The 21699-nt window shown below is 38.5% G+C and overlaps 1 protein-coding gene across 1 annotated transcript; it reads right to left on the minus strand.

Annotated features, from left to right (window-relative positions):
- Positions 1-1538: 1538 nt before the first annotated feature.
- Positions 1539-20260, minus strand: LOC130160628 (uncharacterized). The gene is made up of 3 exons (XM_056363248.1): positions 20132-20260; positions 13180-13299; positions 1539-8968 (listed from the first exon to the last, which is right to left on the minus strand). Exon 3 carries the CDS (start codon positions 7463-7465, stop codon positions 2063-2065), a length of 5403 nt encoding a protein of 1800 aa, XP_056219223.1. The 5' UTR covers positions 7466-8968; positions 13180-13299; positions 20132-20260; the 3' UTR covers positions 1539-2062.
- Positions 20261-21699: the final 1439 nt, after the last annotated feature.

Consider the following 21699-nt stretch of genomic DNA (forward strand, 5'->3'; position numbering starts at 1 on the left):
GAGGACTTCAAAATAAAAGTGTTTAAGAAGCGATCCATCAAGTATTACATTTCAATACCCACCAAACACTATTTAAAACTGTATTGTTGACTCACCGCAGAATTATAACATTTCCTACATGATATGTTTTTCTCACTATTAGCTTGGCATTACGAAGCACATCTGTCCAAACTTTAGCACCTATGTTCATATTAGGGATGGGCATTTTCAGTAATTTCAATATTCGAGTAATCTCATTACCTTATGAACGAGTATTCGATTACTCGCAAATTATGTATATAAATATATTTGTACCGTAAAAAACGAAATACGGGAGGTCCCTGTCCGACTGGAAACACAAGCGGAATGTTAAGCTTGTGTTTCCAGCCGGACGTGGGTAGTCACATTGTGACAGGGACAAAAGTGTGTGTGTGCTTGAGTCTTCAGTTCTATCAAAATCAAACAAAACTTTTCTTCCCACTAGATTTTTACTGTGAATGTATCAGGTTATACACCTGACACACCCTCCAAACCCAAGGGTGCTGTTTATCAAATCCCTATAAAAGCCATCTGTTGAATCAGAGATCATGTCATATTTCAAACAGCAAACTTAGCTTGTTGCCTCAAATTGATGAAGTTTATGTGTATCTCTTTGTTCACATATTTCTCATTGTACTGAGTGATGCAACCTTCATCCTCCTTCAGTTGGGTGTGGCAACTTCTGCCACTGGTCAGGAAAACATGGCACCACACCAGCACAGATTGAAACATGTACTTGCAACCAACCATTTTCAAAAAGTATGCTTACTTAAAATTAAGAACCAGTGGATTTCTATCATTCACCAACCTTTTCTTTTTCCATAGCAACTAAGGAGATAGCCATTCCCATTCAGGGACTTAAAGTGAAATGACAAGATTTTAACTATATTCATCACGATTAGCATTCGTTCTCTTTAAGTTGAATCATATCGTCTTGAGACATTTTGAGATGTTATATGAAATTTTAAGGTTGTAAAGAAGATGAATTTGATAATTCAATGTGATTTTCATTTTCATTTATAATATCAATAGTAATAAAAAATTCACCTCTTTCAACCTGCCCTAACACACACCAGGAGATATTTCTTTTAAGGATGTCAGTATTTACCTGTCAACTCTGCTATGAAGAAAACAGACAACTACTGTGATGATTCTGAATTTATCATAGGAAGAAAAGTTTGTCATCATGTCCTTACATTTACGTGTGTGTATGAGATGTGTGACAGGATGTTCTCATTTTTAAAACATGTCTTCTGATGACTGAAAAGTAAAATATAAATTGCACTGATGCTGCCAACCTCCTCCTTGCTGAATGAATTGTTCCATGTTATCACAGTAGATCTTGGTGGGACAGACGACAGTAGTTTCTTTTAAATCCTAAAAACTATCAAGATCAATATCACAATTTCAACTGAATTTAAATCGTATTTCTATAAAATTCAACAATGTATTTTCATTGTGGAAAAACAGGGCGAGCAAGATGTTAACCCTTGAAAATATTGGAGCAGAGCACACATTGGTAAAAGAAATGCTTTTGAAACTTTATTAAAAATGTACTAAAACAGTTTAAAACAATACAACTTTCCATCAAGATCTAGGTCATTTTAAAGTATATCTGCATTATAAAGTGGATTAAATTTTTTAAAGCAATCACACACTCAATCTTTATGCATTTATGTCACGAATTAAAAAAAAGAAAAAAGAGGCCACAGTTCTTTGTAGTTTACAACGTCTTTCATTTTTCATTGTAAGTAAGCAGCTTTTTCTTTTTGGAAAAAGAATGAACACATTATATAAAAATAGCATGAAGGTCAGAAAAGGCACTAATAAACAGTGGAAAAACAACATTAAAAACACAAACAAACACCTGAAAACAAACCAGAAAACCTCCAATTGCTGATTTACAATCAGGTAATATCTACAGAGAAGAGTTCAGTGTCTCATCATCCTTAAAACTAATTCTCGTCAAATTCCCAATATTGGACGAACAGCTGAACACTATCTGTTTAACAACTGTCTTTATTATGGACCATCACTTAGATTATTAAGAATCTTGTTCCTGTTTGATGTCCACTTCACTTTGTGTTTGAAACATCTCCATAATGAAGACTGGACGATTTTCTTGCTCCTGTTTGATCAATTTACTCTCAGTGTCCTGACATATGGTTACCATGGAGTATGATGATCCTGCTGCTTCGACTGGGATTTCATACTTGACATCCTCACTGTCTGATTCTGTTTTCACACTGCTCTCAGTCTTTGTACCTACATAGTGCCTGGCATATCCTTCAGATACTTGTGGTTCAGCCAGGTTGTAATACTGGGCATCCTCCGTTTCTGATTCTGTTTTTATATGGCCTTCAGAGTTTGGACATATAGTTAAAGTATATCCAAAGGATCCTGCAGGTTTATCTATTTCCTCAGTGACTGGTTCTGGTTTCATAGTGCCATAATGTGAATCATCTTCCTCCTCTTTAATCTGTATGTTTCCCTGGAAACGACTGTCACAATCTCCACTCACAGGACTCCCTGTCATCTGCATTATTGTCCCAGGATCGGTTTGAGACTTTGTGTCCTCCTCTTCAAACCAAAGTTCCTTATTAGTTTTGACATTAAGAAGATGGGCATGATTGACATCTGAAAGGTTTCTCAATGGCTGAACAGCTCTACATTCTTCATTCGTTGTTGTTTCCACAGATGATTTTGGCCTTGTATTTTGTCTCTCTTGTACCAATCTTTTTGATTCTTTGCGTTCAAACACAAATGGTAATTTGAAGACCTCATTTGCTCTGTGCAAATAATACCGGTACTGTTTGACCATGGTTTTGACTTTGGATGCAGTTGCTATGGAAAATTCCCACCGCCTGTAATGTTGTGAGCTTAGATCAAAGTTATAGTCAAGGATGTCAAACAGAGTGCCTGGGAAATAGTGTCGTGCCTTCTTACTTAGAAATTTATAGATCTCCATCACTGCAGCTCTAGTCAACAGCTTTAAGTCCAGTTTTTCTTTGTCCCCTGGTTTTGATGCCACATCTAGGTCCAGATCCATCTCTGTGCAAATGGGATAACAGTCTCCACTACTCTGCCTACCTCTCCTTGGTTTTAGAGCACCCATGTTATCACTCGATAGTGTGGCTTCTTCCTTCTTTGTTTGCAGTGCCCGCTTTCTTTTTTTGGTTGTTTCCTTCCTTTCATTTTCCTGCATAGCGGATACGTCTTCCACTTTTCTCACATCTCTAAACTCTCTCGGAGTACATGGCTGAATAACAAAAACTTCACTGAACCAAGTGGGCCCTTCACCGTACAATGCAAGCATTCTCTGGAACAGCAATGCAAGATTTACATCTCGTCTCTGCATGCCAAAGTTGAAGTTGTGTTCAAGAACATCATTAATGAGCTTATTTTTTGTTCCACACAGTCTTTTGGAAAAACTGGCCACTTCCTTCATAATACCACGTGTCAATACATGGGGGTCAAGTTTATCTTTTGGTTTGTCTTTGTCAACACATAGGCTTAAACCTATTTTCTCGCAGAGCCGGTAACTGTCCATTATTGTTTCCTCTGCTGCTTGGAAAGCAGAGGACAGATCCTTTTTAGGCTTCTGTGCTGTGCAGTTGACTTCAGCAGACACCATGTCAGTCATGGCATCTAGACGAGGATGAAGCACATGGTCAGGATTAGATTCATCCTGACAAAGTTTATCATTTCTGTCTTGATAACATTTGGGGCAATATTTAGTTTTCGGATAAGTAGATTCTTCTATACATTTTGAGTCAGGGAGTTCAAAAGGCATTTTCAGGTATCTGGGTTTGCTGAATTTGAATTGATAATTATTAACTTTTTCGGAAACTTGCTGTGCAAAGACATTGCGACAGACCTCATTTTTCAAATTCAGAGGAAAATTGTACTCCAGTATCTCTGTGATGAAATCCTTCTGGGCTGATTGCAGTGCTGTAGAAAAAGTGTTCATTTCAACCATGATGCCATTGGTCAGTAATTTTGGATCAAGGTTTTGTTTCACTCCAGATCCCACATTGAAATCAATGCCCAATTTCTTGCATCTGGAATAGGAGTAAAATGGGCAATGTTCTACATGAGGCACTGAGAGGATCTGTTGAATTTGATCAGCCCGCAATTTCCACAACAATAAATCAAGCTCATTTTCTTGTTCAGTGTCAACGGAACTCCCTACATTTTGGTCTATGATTGGAGCCTGGGAAGAGCCAGTACTACATGTATCTAAATTTGGGTTGTTCTGGGAATCCATCACCATCAATAAGAATTCTTTGTGCTTTGTTGGCTTTATTTTCTTGAAGGTTGCTACATTTGATAGATTTTTTTGCTCCAATATAACAGGAATTCGAGTGAGAATAGTTTTTGCAAGGTCAGAGTCTCCATTTTGCCAATCAAGATCAAAGTTGTGTCTGAGGATGTCAAGACAAATCTGATCAAATGTTGCACACAACCTTTCTGCAAAGTTTGTCACTTCAGTCATTGCCCCATTGGTCAATTTGTTGATCTCAAGTTTTTTATTTGGCTGACTGCCGATTACATTTAGCTTCAGATCAATGTCTTTGCAGAAGGGATAGATGTCCACCCTGTGTTCTTTGTTTTCAGCTTGTAAATCAGGAGGACACATGGGTCCAACATCACACTCTGTTGTTCTCGATATGCTGCTGACTTCAGGGTTGACGCTGCCCATGCTCTGACTGGCCATGTTAACCGATGATACAACGCCGGGAAGTTCAAAAACCTCTTTTGAAAGTTTGACTGCATCTTCACTATTTTTTAGCTGTCTTACTCTATTCATAACTTCACATGCAAAGGTTTTCTTATGGTGTTCGCTCCAAAGGCCAAAGTCAAAGTTGTACTCAAGAATCTCCATGATGAAATCCTGCTGGGATGAATTCATCGCTAAGGCAAATTTAGCAATTTCAAGCAGAATAGAATTAGACAAAGTGTCAACACTGAAGTTTTGCCTTTGGCCAAATCCAACATTAAATTCAAGGCCAGCTTTCTTTGACCAGGCGAATGCACAGTACTCTTTTTCTTGTAAGGAAAGGATTTGTTTTACACGATTTGCACGCAACTTCCACATGTTGCTAGCCGTTTCCATTTCCTCTTCTTCCATGTCACATTTGTTTGGCACATTTCTTGGAATCTCTGTCTTATCTTCATCTCCACACAGTCCTCTTTCATCAAGCTGACTTTCAAATGTTGGGTTCACATTTGAGTTTAAAATTGGTAAACTGGATGAACCATCAGTGGAAGTGAGGAAAGGTTCATGTGTACCCAGACAGCTTGATTCTGATTGACTATGGGTATCACAACTTCTTTGGTTTTGTAAGTCTAGGTCCACACCTATCCCTTTGCAAATGGGATAGTGGTCTCCACAACTCTGCTTATCTTTCTTTATTTTTACAGCTCCCCTATATTCACTCATCATCAGTGTGGCTTCTTCCTTCTTTGTTTGCAGTGCCAATTGTCTTTTTTTGGTTGTTTCCTTCCTTTCATTTTTCTGCATGGCAGATGCCGCTTTCTGTTTACTCATATCTCTAGGATCTCTGTTAGGATATGGTTGAATAACAAAAATGTCACTGAACCATTTGGGCCCTTTGTTATGTAGTGCCACCATTCTTTGGAACAGCAGTGCAGGATTTACATCTCGGCTTTGCATACCAATGTTAAAGTTGTGTTCAACAACATCATTAATTAGCTTATTTTTTGTTCCACACAATCTTTTGGCAAAAATACCGACTTCCCTCATAATACCACGTGTCAACTCACGGATATTAAGTTTATCCCTTGGTTTGTCTTTGTCCACACATAGGCTTAAACCTATTTTCTTGCAGTGAGGGTAACTGTCCATTATTGTTTCCTCTGCTGCTTGGAAAGGAGAGGACAGATCCTTTGTAGATGTTTGGGCAGTGCAGTCTGCTTCTGCAAAGACTGCGTCAGTCATGGCATGTGGACGAGGATGAGGTACATTCACAGGATTAGCTTGATCCTGACAAAGTTTATAATTTCTGTCTTCATAACATTTGGGGCAAAATTTATTTTTCGGATAAGTAGATTCATTGATGAATCTTGAATCAGGGAGCTCAAAAGGCATTTTCAGGAATCTGGATTTATTACATTTAAAAGTTAATCTAGCCATTTTGTCCAGAACTTGCTGTGCGAAGACACTGCGACAGATCTCATTGTTGAAAGTCAGATGAAAATTGTACTCCAGAATCTCTGTGATGAAATCCTTTTGGGCTGATTGCAGTGCTGTAGCAAGAGTGCTTACTTCAACCATGATGCCATTGGTCAGTAATTTTGGATCAAGATTTTGTTTTACTCCAGATCCCACATTGAAATCAATGCCCAATTTCTTGCATCTGGAGTAAGAGTAAAGTGGGCAATGTTCTACATGAGGCACTGAGAGGATCTGCTGAGTTTGATTAGCCCGCAATTTCCACAGTCCTAAATTTAGCTTATTATCTTTTTCGGTGTCAATGGGACTCCCTACATTTTGTTCTATGATTGGAGCCTGGGAAGAGCCAGTACTACATTTATCTAAATTTGGGTTGTTCTGGCAATCCATTACCATCACTGACAAATCTTTTATTGAGTTCTTTAACCTCTTGGAGCCTGATAGATTTGATAGATTTTTGTGCTCCATTATAACAGGAATTCGAGTGAGAATAGTTTTGGCAAGGTCAGAATTTCCATTTTGCCAATCAAGGTCAAAGTTGTGTTTGAGGATATCAAGACAAATTTTATCAAATTTCCCGCACAACTTTTCTGCAAAGTTTGTCACTTCAGTCATTGCCCCATTGGTCAATTTGTTGATCTCAAGTTTTTTATGTGGCTGACTGCCGATTACGTTTAGCTTCAGACCAATGTCCTTGCAGAAAGGATAAAGGGCCACCCTGTGTTCTTTGTTTTCAGCTTGTAAATCAGGAGGACACAAAGGAGCAACATCACACTCTGTTGTTCTCGATATGCTGCTGACTTCAGGGTTGACACTACCCATGCTCTGACTGTCCACGTCAACCGATGACACGAGACCAGGAAGTTCAAAAACCTTTTTCGAAAGTTTGACTGCATCTTCACTATTTTTAAGCTGTCTTACTCTATTCATAACTTCACATGCAAAGGTTTTCCTATGGTTTTCACTCTTCAGGCCGAAGTCAAAGTTGTACTCAAGAATCTCCATGATGAAATCCTGCTGGGATGAATTCATTGCTAAGGCAAATTTAGCAACTTCAAGCAGAACAGAATTATACAAAGAGTCAATGCTGAAGTTTTGCTTTGGGCGAAATCCAACATTAAATTCTAGGCCAATTCTTTTTGATCTAATGAATGCACCATAGTCTTTGTCTAGTGAGAAAAGGATTTGTTTTACACGGTTTGCACGCAACTTCCACATGTTGCTCTCCATTTCCATTTCCTCTTCCTCCATGTCACATTTGTATGGCACATTTCTTGAAATATGCGTCTTCTCTTCATGTCCATACTGTCCTCTTTCATCAGGCTGACTTGGGTTCACATTTGAGCTTGCAATTGCTAAACTGGATGAACCATCAGTGGAAGTGATGAAAGGTTCACATTTACCCACACAGCTTGATTCTGATTCATTATGGATGTCAGAGGTTGTTTGGTTTTGTAAGTAGTCTCCATTTTCATCGTCTGAATCTGTGACTTCGTCGAGTCTAAAGGACACATATAGCTGTGGTCATCCTCCGATGTTTGACTGGTCCACAAATCAGTGTGATGAGACAGTGTGTTTGTCTCTTCCTGTTCAGCCTGTTCTGTTCTGCGCCGCTTGGAGACATGTTCTCTAGTTGTTGAAAGAGCTCTTTTTTCCTGTTTACGTCTTAAATCAGAGTGCCTTCTTTTGCTGACTTCAAAGTGATATAGTGACGTTCCCACACTGGGCAAAGGTGATCCTTTTTCAAGGGGATTTGTCTGAAAGGAAAATGGCTCACTTTTAAAATCAGTGATAAGTCGCTCTCTCCTTTTCAGCAGGTCTAATACCTTGAACCACACTTGATTTTTTTCCTGTTGACATTTAAGATCAAGTTCAAAATTATGCTCCAACACACTAAGAACAATAGATCTGTAGGATGCAGTCAGTGCTCTAGTGAACTGTACTAGTTCTAACATCATGCCTTTTGTCAGTAAACCTGGATCTAGACTTTGTTTTGACCAAACATCAAGGCTCAGACCAATTTCTGCACAACAAGGGAATGAGAGAGGAATAACATCCTCTTTCGGTTCGTCTGTTGACTGAGGCTCTGAATACTCCAACTCATCATCATCACCACTGTCATCAGTATGTGGTCCATCCATCTCTTCCATCTTCATATAGTCTTTAGATGGTGCTCGTGAACACTTCAATTTATCTTCATGTTCACTTTCATCCATACCATCCATGTCCACCAGGAAACAGTCAGTCTTATATTCTGTAGATCCCATGTTAGGCCCACTTTTGCTGTTGCTGCTACATTCTGGCTCAGATGACGTGTCAAAGAGAGTAAAAGCTTCATGTTTATCTTCAGGAGGTTTTTGGATCAAGTCTCTGACTTTGTGCAGAAGTTGAGAAGTAAACTCAATCCGCTGTTGCTTGTTTTTCAATCCAAGATCGAAATTGTTCTCCAGAATGTTTGTGATAAAATGCCATTTACTTTTGCGAACCGTTTTCGCAAAGTCACAGACCTCCAGTATGACACCATTTGTCAATGAATGTAAATCCAATTTCTTGTGTGTGTTGGATCCAACATTAAAATCTAACCCCATTTTTCTGCTGTAATGGAATGGTTCTGGATGCCTTGAGTACTTCTTTACATGTGTAATGTGCCACTGCCATAGTGTGTTGGCATCTATTCTTTTATTGTCCTTCAGACTGCTGGTGTCCCTGTCTTCCATCCTCAGTGATCTTCCTGATCTTCTATGTCTTCCTTTCCTGTACGTAGTTGACAGGAAAAAAATATAAATAACACACACACAAACACTATATATCAGCCTTAGGTCTTACATTTTATGAAGATACATTTTATAGAATAAGAGAATAGGAGGTTTCACGAGGCTCCTTAACTATATACCATCGGGTTCAGAATAAAGTGAACAAGAAAATAATATTTGTTCTGGCAATGTTCTGCTGCATTATAAGTTTTCATGCATTATGTGTCAATACAATAAACTATCATGAATGTCACATCTTTCAATTCCAATTTTTTACATAGACAAAATACACTAGATGATCCGAGTTTAAATAAAGTGAAGATTTTGAGAAATGAGCTTCAATGATCAGGGATTGACATGTTTTCTTTTAAGGAGACTACTAAATTCTTCAGTGAAGTCAGTTTAATAATAATGGCATTGGTTATATATCAAAATTAAATTAACCTAGTTAATCACATGGGCCTTACTATGTAGCAGGCAACAGGCACTGTTCGCAATTGTTCATAATCTGCCCCTTAACGTTGGCTTGACAGTCTGAAGGCTCAGCGGAAAAGCAGATGACAGTGCTTCATACTAATGTATGTAGTCTTTCAGTAAACTTGCTCATGCAAATCATGTATTCTACCCACTGTGTAATGCCAACCAAGCAACAGTACACATAATGGTTTATTCTCATCAACAACAGTCTTGCCTACTACACAATTAATGTGGCAGGAATTTATTAAGGCTGTGACATCATCTATAGTTTACTTTGCCAAAACCACTACACCACAGTGTCTATAGGGGTGTGTTGTGTGAAGGCTTAGAAATACTGCAGCTGAATCCACATGACAAACCTCCAGAGAGAGTTGTACATATAAATCACAGGCCATTAACGTGACCAGTGTAGAAAGCTAGATCGGTCTAACCCAGGTTACAAACAAGAATATATAGTAATAAACAGATAATCGAAGTAACAAATAAATGGCCCAATGGTCAAATAATTCATGAAAAAAAAAAATCTTTCATATCCGTCACAAACTGTAAAAATCACTTTTATGCACAATTTGAAGTAGCAGTGAGAGCTCTGATAATTTTATATCATGGACCATCTTATTTTGATGATGTACTTTTTAGATGCATCCTACAGATTGCATTAGGGCTGGGTATTGCCACTGATTTCCTGAATCGATTCAATTATTCAATGATTCACATTCGATATCAACTCAGTTGTAGTGATTTCAGTTACAGTATCAATTTCTCTTGTATATGAATGAGATTCTCAGAACTAATGTCTACATAGTTTTTAAATCTGCAGCTAGAAATGTGGCCACATACCTGCCTGTTGACTTGCCGCTGACTTCCTTGGGCATCTATCATGTTTTTGTCTCTCACGTGCAGGTGTAGTGCTGTTTGTTTACGTACCGAAGCGCTCATGCATTTACTCAATGCATGATTGAGGTTTGGAAATCAATCAGTACACCTTAAATGTCAATATGACAACTTAGACCATTTGATTTGTTTTTATTAGCAGTCTACATGACACACCAGGTGATTGGATCTTCAAATTTATATACATTCCAACCGGATTCTGTGAACTGCACTTGTGCCCAGCCCTAGACTGCATCATTACAAGGTGCTGTATTTAGATATTTAACTTTAAAAGTTCAGTCTCTGCCAAGAAGCCCATTATTAACTGTTAAACAGCTAGCCCACTAACTACAGCTGGTGACGGCATTCCATCACCAGCTGCACTTCAAGATGGTGGTGTTACAGTCCCATCTGTGAGAAACAAGAAGCAGGACGAGCCAGGGCAGCGACTGAACTTTCAAATGAAAGTACTAACATAGCATAAATAAATAACAGCACTGTCCCAACGAATACTCCATATGAACTAAGCAAAAAGTGTGATTTGTTGTGACACAATTCATAAACAGAAGACAGCATTGTGGGCATAGAATAGCGGCGAGCAAACATCTGAGAGAAAGAGTGTGAAAGTAGCAGCAAGATATGAATCATAACTTCCAGTCCAGACTTCAATATAAAATCAAAGAAACAGCATATTCTGATTCAGATCATGGACTGCTATTACACCCCAAAAGATTGTCATATGATCTATGTGGTCAGGTTTTTCAAGGACCTCTCTGTGTTTGGCTGCATTCATGCATTCCTCAGACTAGTCTCCCTGTTTCTGCCATTGAGAGGCACCCCATAACATGATGCTTCCACCACCATGCTTCACCATAGAGATATTAGCCAACGTAATGAGCAGTGTTCGCCAGACAGAAAAATTTGAGTCCAAACCTCTCCCATTGCACAATCATTTAGGCCAATCTGCTCCTGAGAACACTAAGAGCTTTGAAATGGTGTCATACCCTTGCAGTGACCTATGCCTTATATTTTATCGTGGAGGTTTACAGAGTTCACTGACCTTCAAGGCTTGATTTTTGCCCTGTCATGTAGTATGAATTGTGGTACCTTATACAGGTGTGTGCCTTTGTATGTGTGGCATACAGAGCCATCAGTGGGTTAATATACCTACATTATTATTATTATTATTATTTACATGTTTAACATAATTTCCATTTAGTACAGCTCATGTTCAGAGTGTGGTTAAAATTGTCTGTGTTTTATGATAAGAAAAGGTTTGTTTATTGTTTGAAAAATGTAATATCATGTAGCAGTATGTGTCTAACTCCGACCAGCAGGACGAGCGCGTTCGCTACACTGTGTGTGTTCAGGGACAAGGGAAGTCTCGCGTGAACACGTTCAGAGAACGAGAGCACACACTTGAGTGTGAAATCACTGTGTGTGTGTGGCGAACGCTGATGATAAAGTATATGTTTGCTCTTTACAGGTAAGAAGGGAGAGTTAGAATTGTATAAGTGAGGGGTGAATATGTTGTGTCGTAGTTTATGGTCCCGGTTGCGTTATATGTGGTATTGTTTATGAACGTTAATTGGTCAGCGAAAGTAACGTACCGAAAACGGCTGTTGGGACTGGTTGCTTAGTTACCGCAAGCGAGTGGGAGGATGGAGAGTAGAACTAGGAGCCGGTCTAAAGAGCCCGGACTGCTCGTGTCTAGTTCATAAATAAATACATAAATAACTTAAAATAGATACATGGTTGATTTGATTAATTTGACAATGTTTGGTATACATGATTGGCTGACTGTGTATTCGAGAAACAAGTTGATATTGAATGTACATGATGAAAATGGTCCGGATTAGCAATACAACGGACGTGATTTATTGTTTGGATGTTAGTGTAGATGTTCATCATTTTTCTGTGTTCAAATATCAAACACGTTCAGAGAACGAGAGCACACACTTGAGTGTGAAATCACTGTGTGTGTGTGTGGCGAACGCTGATGATAAAGTATATGTTTGCTCTTTACAGAACAAAATAAAAGACTTCAAATTAAATGTGTAGTGGAGGGCAGCTTCACTCTGCACCACGCTACATATGCTATATCAAATCCATTCAATTTGCCATGGGTGGACTTCAATCAAGTTCTAGATGCATCTCAAGAACAATTAATGTTAAGAGGATGCACTTGACCACAATTTATTGGCAGTCTGAATACTTTTGTAAATGAGAGATTTCAGTTTTCGATTTTGAATTCTTTAAATAATTACAAAACTTTCCAAAACATGCACGTTAGTTTAGCATATATTTTAATAATGTACAATAAAATTGCAATAAGTCGTTTCTAAACAAAAACAACTATCAACACCAACTGATTATTCGCGGAAAAAAAACAGCTCATAGACTGTGTGCTCCTACTTTGAAAAGCAGGCAATCGCGTTCCTCCTGAAAGTGTTTGAGCAGTACAAGTGGATTTTTGTTAAGACTTGCATAAGGTTTGTCTCAAAACTCTGTATTTTCCAGTACTCTATTCTTTCCTCAACATAGTTTAAGAGTTATGTGTAAAGTTTTGTGCAAACAACTTATATTGGTAGGAATGTGTTGTGTAGTGCATCACATGCTGGTCTATGGGCATATGCATCCTCATGCAAATCCTGCATAGGAATACAAACAAGAGAGTAGTGATAACTTCTGGCCAAAAACAGGATCAGTTGCATGTGAAAATTAGATTCAGCTTGTATTGTAGACCCCTTTCTACATGCTGCAAAGTCTGTAGCTTCAAGATGGTGGACTGACATTGAGACTGAATGAATGTTTTCTTTTCAGATCAGAAAATTTACTGTGTCAAGATGCCACATACTGTACCTTGTAAAACCTAGTTAGTTTGGCTGCGACACACTCCAACACATCTGGCCCACATTAGGTTGTTTCGACATCCTAGTTAAGTATCTGTCCAATCAGCATTGATGCAGGTCCATTGTAGCCCTGAAAGAAACACAAATTTGAATAATTGTTAATTCATGAATGCATTGTTTGCAGGGCACTGAAAAATAGGATAAACAGCAGGGTGTAATGCTGAAATGAAAAACAACCGAAAACATCTTTGATCTGTGTTCAATCATAGATTAAAAAAAAAAAAAAAACTAGGCAAATGAGGCATTCCTCTATTATCAGATGGATATGTAATGTTACAAGGAGCAGATTTCTGGGTGTCAGCAAAATACAGCAACTTAACCGAAAGAGCAAGATTACAATGAAGCAAAGGGTCGATCCCAGCAACCACAATGCAATATTTGCTAATAGTCAACTGGCTACTTGTGTTTCACACAGTGCTCAAGTGCCTGTGAAGACCCCAAGTATGTGGAGGTTTATCAGTGCTGACTGAGACACACAGTCATTAAGGACGTTCCATCACTACTACAAACACAAATAGCTTTACAAAGTTTAGTTGATTTGTTCAACATAATAATTAGGATGAAGCAGTTACATTTACATAGGATACTGTTACAGTCAGATGACTGAATGAGTCAAAAAAAAAAGAAAAAAAGTTGTGTCATTTAATTTCCTATTCTGTAACAATGAAAATAGCAGAATGAAAAATGGGGCTATTATCAATAATAATAAAAATGTCAATGGAGCTATTTTCCATTAAATATTGTCCTAAGAACATAATTTTGTATGGTTTTCTTAGTACATAACTTCAAATAATGATGTAAGAGGGTGAAGTGTGTAGGTGCCACACAGCTTGTTTTTCATGTGTGAACTTTTGGCCTCAAGTTTATTTTCCCTCATTGTAGCAACCCAAGCGCCAACTCATAAATAGTTGTTTCTCGATGTCTCCCCTGCTGATTTTGATGCATTTTTTAAAATTAATTTAAATTAATTATTATAAGTTCTCAGATTATTAAACGTAAATGAATAATGCTTTGTTTGTGATGACACTTTAGTTTGTTTAGCTGTAACAGCTAGCACCAAGGCCTTGTTCCATGTGCTCCAGGCACTGTGGATTTTCTTATGCATTCCGTGACTTTTTATTCTCCCCTGACCCGCAGGAACAGCATCCTCTCAGTACCTCCTAAATCTTTAAACACGAATCACAATCCATGTTCTGTTAATATGCAGGCTAATCTACAAGGATTTTATTTCTTGCAAATAATCAACAGCAACAACCTATTTTACAACCATTCCACACTTCCAGACCTAATCTCCACTTGAATCAGTGTAACAGTGGAAGACAACTCTCCTATGGATTGTCAAGGCAACAACATGCTGCCATCAACTTTTATAATAGATATGTAGACCTGCATATATGCTGCTATACGCCCAAATACGGTATAGCTTTGATTATTCATTTGGCCACAGGATCAGGCCACTTTTGACAAATTAGTGGATGTGATAGTAAAAGGAGGATTTGCAATCATTTTGCAGCCAAGTTGGACATGTTGTTTGTTGTAGTTTGAGAAATCACATGTATGTGAATCACTGATTTAGTTTGATAAAACAGTTGGGATATTATCCTGCATATAGACAGATTGCTGTTGTCCTGCACTTCTTCTGTGTGGACCACTCTGTGCTCATTTAGACTGGACAAAGCCTACGTAAAACGGAACTGTCAATGCTGTAGTAAATAATTTTGAAAGGTTAGAGATAATATTAGTGGGTTCCAATCAAACTCTGAATTCCAGAGTTCCAAGCCTTTTACTGTAAATTTTATTTCATATCAAAAATGCTTTGACATCCCTTTTTTCAAACTGAGTGACAAAACAGTTATTTTCTGATTTTCATTTCAGATTAGAAAATTGACGAGGCAAAGGTATGTGAATTCAAAACAAATTATTTTGTTTTCTCTCCTTATCTATATCAGAAAAGAGAATTGTAAAAAAAAAAAAAACAAAACAAAATGGCAAAACAGGCATTATTCATCTGAAAAGGTCAATACAATCTCATAAGAGCGTCATCAAGTTCACATGATAGCGAATTCTGATGATACACCATATTTGGTGACTACTGTAAAATGTAAGAGAGACAAATGGCGGCAACGGCAATACTGCACTATGAAACCCATTATTTCCAATGGCTTGCACCGTGCACGGGGATTTGTCACATGTGCTGTTCAGCAAGCTCGCGGTCAAAAAGTCTTTTCTGCTTAGGAAGGATCCAAACTGAGTGAAATGAAAGTATCTAAGTGGCAGCTGTGATAAGAGCTGGTTGAATTCTGTAATTGAGAATGAAGGAAAGAAGCTCCAACCCTTCCCATCTTATCTTCTATAGCGTAGGAAACACTGGGCCTTCCTTTACAAATAGAATGGAGATATGCAATATTCAAAAGTGACGCACCATTGTAGTTTCACCGTGGCAGACCCACATAAATGTAGAAACATCAGAGCACCTGTTTTATGCACATGATACGATCTAAAACTAATGGAAATCCCTGTATGATCGACTGAGCTCCAAATCCATAAATATAGATTTCTTCTCTTTCAAATCTGTTCAGTTAGGAGTTCTCTTGAAGAACAAGCATATTTAAATTGTAGTTAACAATATCATCATCATCATAGCAAAATAATATAAATAAATATTGTTTCACTAAATCTCTCTCTTCATTATGGAATGCACTAAAAGTAAATTTTCTCAAATTAACATATGAAAAGAAATGTCAAAAGTGCCTATGTCAGGAATTCATTCTGGCCTCTTGCTCATTCCTTATTTAGTGCCACGGGTGCTCAGCTCCGAGGCACTCCTCTACAGCTAGAATAGCTGAGAGGAGCCCCGAGGCATCTATTAATATTCCTCAGACTTATTATTATTCTTCCGCAAAATTTTCTCTCTCCAAAACACAACTTTTAACTCGAGCTCACAGCCAGTCGGATTCTCTCTGCACCACCGCTGTCTTTTCCCAAGTCCTAGGATTTTTAGTAGGGTTTTTTTTTTAATCCAACTTTATTAATAACACAAGGACGATTTAGCCTACCTACTCCTTTTATTTATTTATTTTTAAACAACAAACACAAAACAAACGGGATTGAAATGTTGAAACAAGGCAACATGAAAGAAATATACAAATAAAAAGAGTTGAGACATTCAATGAAAATAAGCAAATGAGTAGGGACCAAAGTAAATTATATTCAGTACTCCGCCCCGAGGCATCTATTAATATTCTCTTTCAGGTTTATTATTCTTCCGCCAAATTTCGGCGTGTAACTTGTCCCGCAGCTTTGAGAAAACCCCGGTAATATATACATCAAAACGTGCGTCTTGATCCCGAAAGAGGTGCTATGACTTTTGGTGTTAAAATTCCAATTTTTCCCAAAGTTATTCCCAAAAAACTGGGAATAAATAATGCATTAGAAATGCATTGAAATTTTCTTTAGAAACCTACCTTTTTTCTACAAAATTGCACCTTTTTTCTGAGTCACCCAGCTCTCTCATACCTGCACGTAGAAATGTGATTCAAACTATAAAACGGAGGAAAACTTCTGCTCTCTCAAAAAGACAGGAACTGTTTTTACATAACATGTAAACTTTTCAAACTGTGAGCACTCAAAGGAGGAGTGCAAATCACTTTTTCTTCAAAGTTAGAGTGAAAGCGTCAGTTGGCTAGAGTGCGTGAAGCAGTAAAAATTAACCTTTATTTTTATTTTTAACTCGAGCTCACGGCCAACCCATCAAAAGGAGACAAATAATTCTTTCTGAAAATGTAGACATAGTTGTTGGGATTCACAAAATGTAACTTTGACAGGCAGGGTCTGCACAAAATTTAAACGGGGGTGCCGAGTCTGGCAGCAATACCTGTCTCACTCTCATTGACACCTAATGTAATCGTCTTTTTTTTTCAAAAGAATCTCACTCTGTCTTCGCACTGAGCTTACTCACTCATTTTAAGGAATATCTGAATAAAATAGAGACTGTAGAAACTTCTGGCTTCAGTGTCTGGCACGGTCTTTTCGGTTTATGAAACGAAGTAACGGTTTTCTCATAATTTGCAGTTGTTTGAAGCCATGTAGAAGCCAAATTCTGGGCAGATTTTCGCATTGCCATGGCAACGGCAGCTCCTGACCTGTGTGCGTGCGTACATGCACCTAGCAACCAGATAACCAACTCTCCAAGCTCTGCTAGCTTTACATTAGCCGCATGTTAGGTCTTAAATTACATTTAGTTAGGTCTTAAATATGTAAGTCCATTTACTGCTTCCTTCGTTGCTTTTTTTTTGTTTTGTTAAAAGAGTGAATGAAGTTGTGACGGTCTCCGCTGAGACAGAGGAGAGGAGAAGCTACTAGCCCTCTCTCGCTGTCACTTCTAGCCGCGTTGCTGTCCTCCCCAGTAATGTTATATTTAGCACAGAAAAAAACATAATAGTGGTAATTTAAATAGCGGTTCATGGGATTTGTTAACCCTCAGGGGTCCCTCTGTCCTTTTTTGGACATTTTCTTCACTTTTCTTTTTTGATTTGCTGATCATTTTGGCTGTGTTACAGCTGAAGGTATGGATTTCTGCAAGAAAGTGTCTTTTTTGACATATTTTTAAAATCTAATGTCAGTAACTGTTACAGGTCTATTATACACTGGTAACACATTTTGTACCCTCTGGGGTTCCTCACGTCCAAAAAAGGACACACAAAGAAAATGCTATAAAATCATCATATATCAATATTTTCTTCTGCTTTTTTTGCATACATCTCTTAAACCACTTCAGTTCTGCTCAAACCTGCCAAATGTTTTAGTTTTCAGGATTTTAACCCTTTAAATGCCAGTTTGAAGACATGTTGCCTCTTGTTTTATTAAAAAAAACAACACAGAATATGAGATATTTCCCACATAATACATGGTGGAGGGATGTGACATTGTTTTATATCAGAGTCTTTTATATCAAGACATTTCTCAAAACCAGAATATGATCAGGGTGACTTTTGAACACTGGAAATAAATCATGTACTCATCCCGGCAGTAGCCCCCGTGGCACTCAAAATTTCCCTGGAATTTTCTAGTTATTATTTGTCTGCCACGACTCAAATTGCTGTGAGCTGGAATGAGCCAGAAACATGAAACTTGGTCCAATGACTGGAAATTATGTGCATTACCATTACCTAAAAAAGCCAATTGGACCGCTAAAGTCTACCTAGATAGATTTTGGGCTAATTTGCATAATTTGAAAAATGAATGAATGAAGATAGCAACACCAAATTTGATATACAATCTTAGGGGACAAAACTACAAATTTCTATACGAGCAAGATCGGATGAAAAACATGGTCGTCATCAACAAAAATATCTTAAAAAGCGGGGCTTACCAAATATCGGCCATAACTCATTAAACCTTTGTCCTGTCATCAGAAAACTTGGTAGATATCTACAGGCCATGATACGGGATAGGCCTACCAGAGCATTTTAAGCCTGACCACTAGGAGGCACCACAAATACCAAAAATGTGTACCTCAAAACTTGGTGAACTGGATTTCACCCAATTTGGTACATGTTCTGGGGGTAAGTATTAACCAAAATCTGATGTGCCATATTGATTGGTCAAAGTGGGCAGGGCCTATTCATCAATATCTGGCATATTAACCCTTTGCTCAATTTGCAGAGAGAAAATTGGTAACATAACGACAATTGATGTGTAAATGCTGCACAAAAAATATGATCCCATTCCACCATATGCTTGCAGCATTTAATTCGTGCCACGGGTGCTCAGCTCCGAGGCACTCCTCTGCAGCTAGAATAGCTGAGAGGAGCCCCGAGGCATCTATTAATATTCCTCAGACTTATTATTATTCTTCCGCAAAATTTTCTCTCTCCAAAACACAACTTTTAACTCGAGCTCACAGCCAGTCGGATTCTCTCTGCACCACCGCTGTCTTTTCCCAAGTCCTAGGATTTTTAGTAGGGTTTTTTTTTTAATCCAACTTTATTAATAACACAAGGACGATTTAGCCTACCTACTCCTTTTATTTATTTTTTTTTTAAACAACAAACACAAAACAAACGGGATTGAAATGTTGAAACAAGGCAACATGAAAGAAATATACAAATAAAAAGAGTTGAGACATTCAATGAAAATAAGCAAATGTGTAGGGACCAAAGTAAATTATATTCAGACATAACAAGGCTATACAGAGTTTTGACGTTAATATATATATTTGTTAAGGAGAGAAATTGACTTTTAGTGCAATGAGCAGCTGAAATAGCATTTAGATTGTTATGATGTTGATAAAGATGATATGCTTGCTCATCATGACGACGCCTAGAAGGATTTGACAAAAAATAAATCTTTATTTATGAATTTTAGGGTTTAGTTGATGATACCAGGATTTCCAGAAGTTTCACAAACATAAAACAGGTGAGGCCATGGTGAAACTACAATGTTGCGTCACTTTGAATGCTGCTGCTGCTGCATGGAATAGAGGGGCGGCATTTTCTCCTATCCTTTCGAGAAGGAGGGTCCAGTGTATCCTATACTAAAGGAGATACAATAAGCAGCATTGAAGCTCCTTTCCTTATCACAGAGTATTCGACCAGCTCTTATCGTGGATGCCGCTTAGACACTTACGGGTCATTTCACGAGTTAGGAACCTTCCTAAGCAAAAAATACTTTTCGACCGCAGCCCTGAAACCGGGACTCTGCGCTTCATAGTTATGTGTCCCGCTAGAAGTTTGGAAGACTCCGCCTATGTTTAGTGAAGTATTTTGGATATATAAACATTTGTTTTAATTAATTTAATTAAGGAAATGCGTGAGGCGCAGTTCACTGTCTTTAGATAAATCTGGAATCCGCCATGAATACAATGTGATCGAAGAGGACTAAACAAACGGAGGCTTACTCACCTAAAGTGGGCTGAACAATCTCCCACGTCCTCTCCTCTTTTCACTTGCGAAGAACACACGGTTTCGCTAACCGTGCGTTTTATGAAGGTAGTCACAGCTCTGAACGACGAGACAGCTCAGCAGCTCTCAGGAAATTATAACGAAGAGTAATGCGCGGGGGGGGGGGGGGGGGGGGGGGGGGGGGGGGCCTTCTTCTTCTTCGGTGTTAATTGGCGTTTGTCAAACCATCTTGTAGGCGTACTACCGCCACTGACTGGAGTGGGGTGTGGATCAGCAGATTTTGCAGGAAAAAAAGTCCAATCCAATGTTTTGAGGTTTGATTCTGCTGATGACATGTAAGCTATACTTTCATACTCCAACACAGATCTCATGAGTGTCCTGTATATCATTAGATGAGACACTCCAGTTGCTCCCCATTCCTGTCCTGATAAACATCAAAGTAGGTTGATGACCTTTTTACATTTGTTCTTAACTTTATCCAGATGAACCTTCCATGTTAGCTTTTCATCAAACCAGACTCCAAAAAATCTAATAACTTTCACTTGCTCAAGATATTGCTCATAAAGTTTTAAGGAGATGAGTGCTTATTGATGTGGCCTTGAGAAAGAAATTACTGTGTTTTTGCCTCAGTTTAAAACCCACAGTTAACTGCCCATTAAGGGGATTTCTTCTTCTGATGTTGTTTAATGGTGGTTGGCAAAAAACTTTTAGGTGCATTACCTCCACCTTTTGAGATTAGCTTGGCATTACGAAGCACATCTAACCAACCTTAAGCACCAATGGTCATATCTCCATGACACTATTTCTTTGCTGCTTGTTGCAATTCATATTCATTCATTCATTTTCTACCGCTTATCCTCTAGTAGGGTCGCGGGGTGGCTGGAGCCTATCCCAGCATCTTTTCGGGTGAGAGGCGGGGTACGCCCTGGACAGGTCGCCAGTCCATCGCAGGGCAAACACATAGAGACAGACAACCATTCACACTCACAGCCACACCTATGGTCAATTTAGAGTATCCAATTAGCCTAGTCCCCATTTTGCATGTCTTTGGACTGTGGGAGGAAGCCGGAGTACCCGGGGAGAACCCACAGTTGCACGGGGAGAACATGCAAAATATTATGCTTTGTTATCCCCCACTCCTTTTGTCACCTGCCATGCATCCCTCCCATTGCTCTGTGCTGACAATAGGAGACATTTCCATCAAACTCATCTATCAGAGCTCTGTCTGGCTCACACTGGGTGATGAACCTCAATATCTGACAGGAGCTGTGGTCAGAGAGAAAAGGGCATGAACAGAGTTGAGGGTGCATGATGAGCATGGATAGTCACATTGTGACAGGGACAAAAGTGTGTGTGTGCTTGAGTCTTCAGTTCTATCAAAATGAAACAAAACTTTTCTTCCCACTTGATTTTTACTGTGAATGTATCAGGTTATACACCTGACACACCCTCCAAACCCAAGGGTGCTGTTTATCAAATCCCTATAAAAGCCATCTGTTGAATCAGAGGTCATATTTCAAACAGCAAACTTAGCTTGTTGCCTCAAATTGATGAAGTTTATGTGTATC

This window comes from Seriola aureovittata, chromosome 19 (genome assembly GCF_021018895.1).
Source record: "Seriola aureovittata isolate HTS-2021-v1 ecotype China chromosome 19, ASM2101889v1, whole genome shotgun sequence".
NCBI lineage: Eukaryota > Metazoa > Chordata > Actinopteri > Carangiformes > Carangidae > Seriola > Seriola aureovittata.

What these genes read in the sequence shown, in the direction of transcription:
- LOC130160628 (XM_056363248.1), bottom strand. Translation starts at nt 7,465, where the DNA reads ATGGAGGAAGAGGAAATGGAAATGGAGAGCAACATGTGGAAGTTGCGT.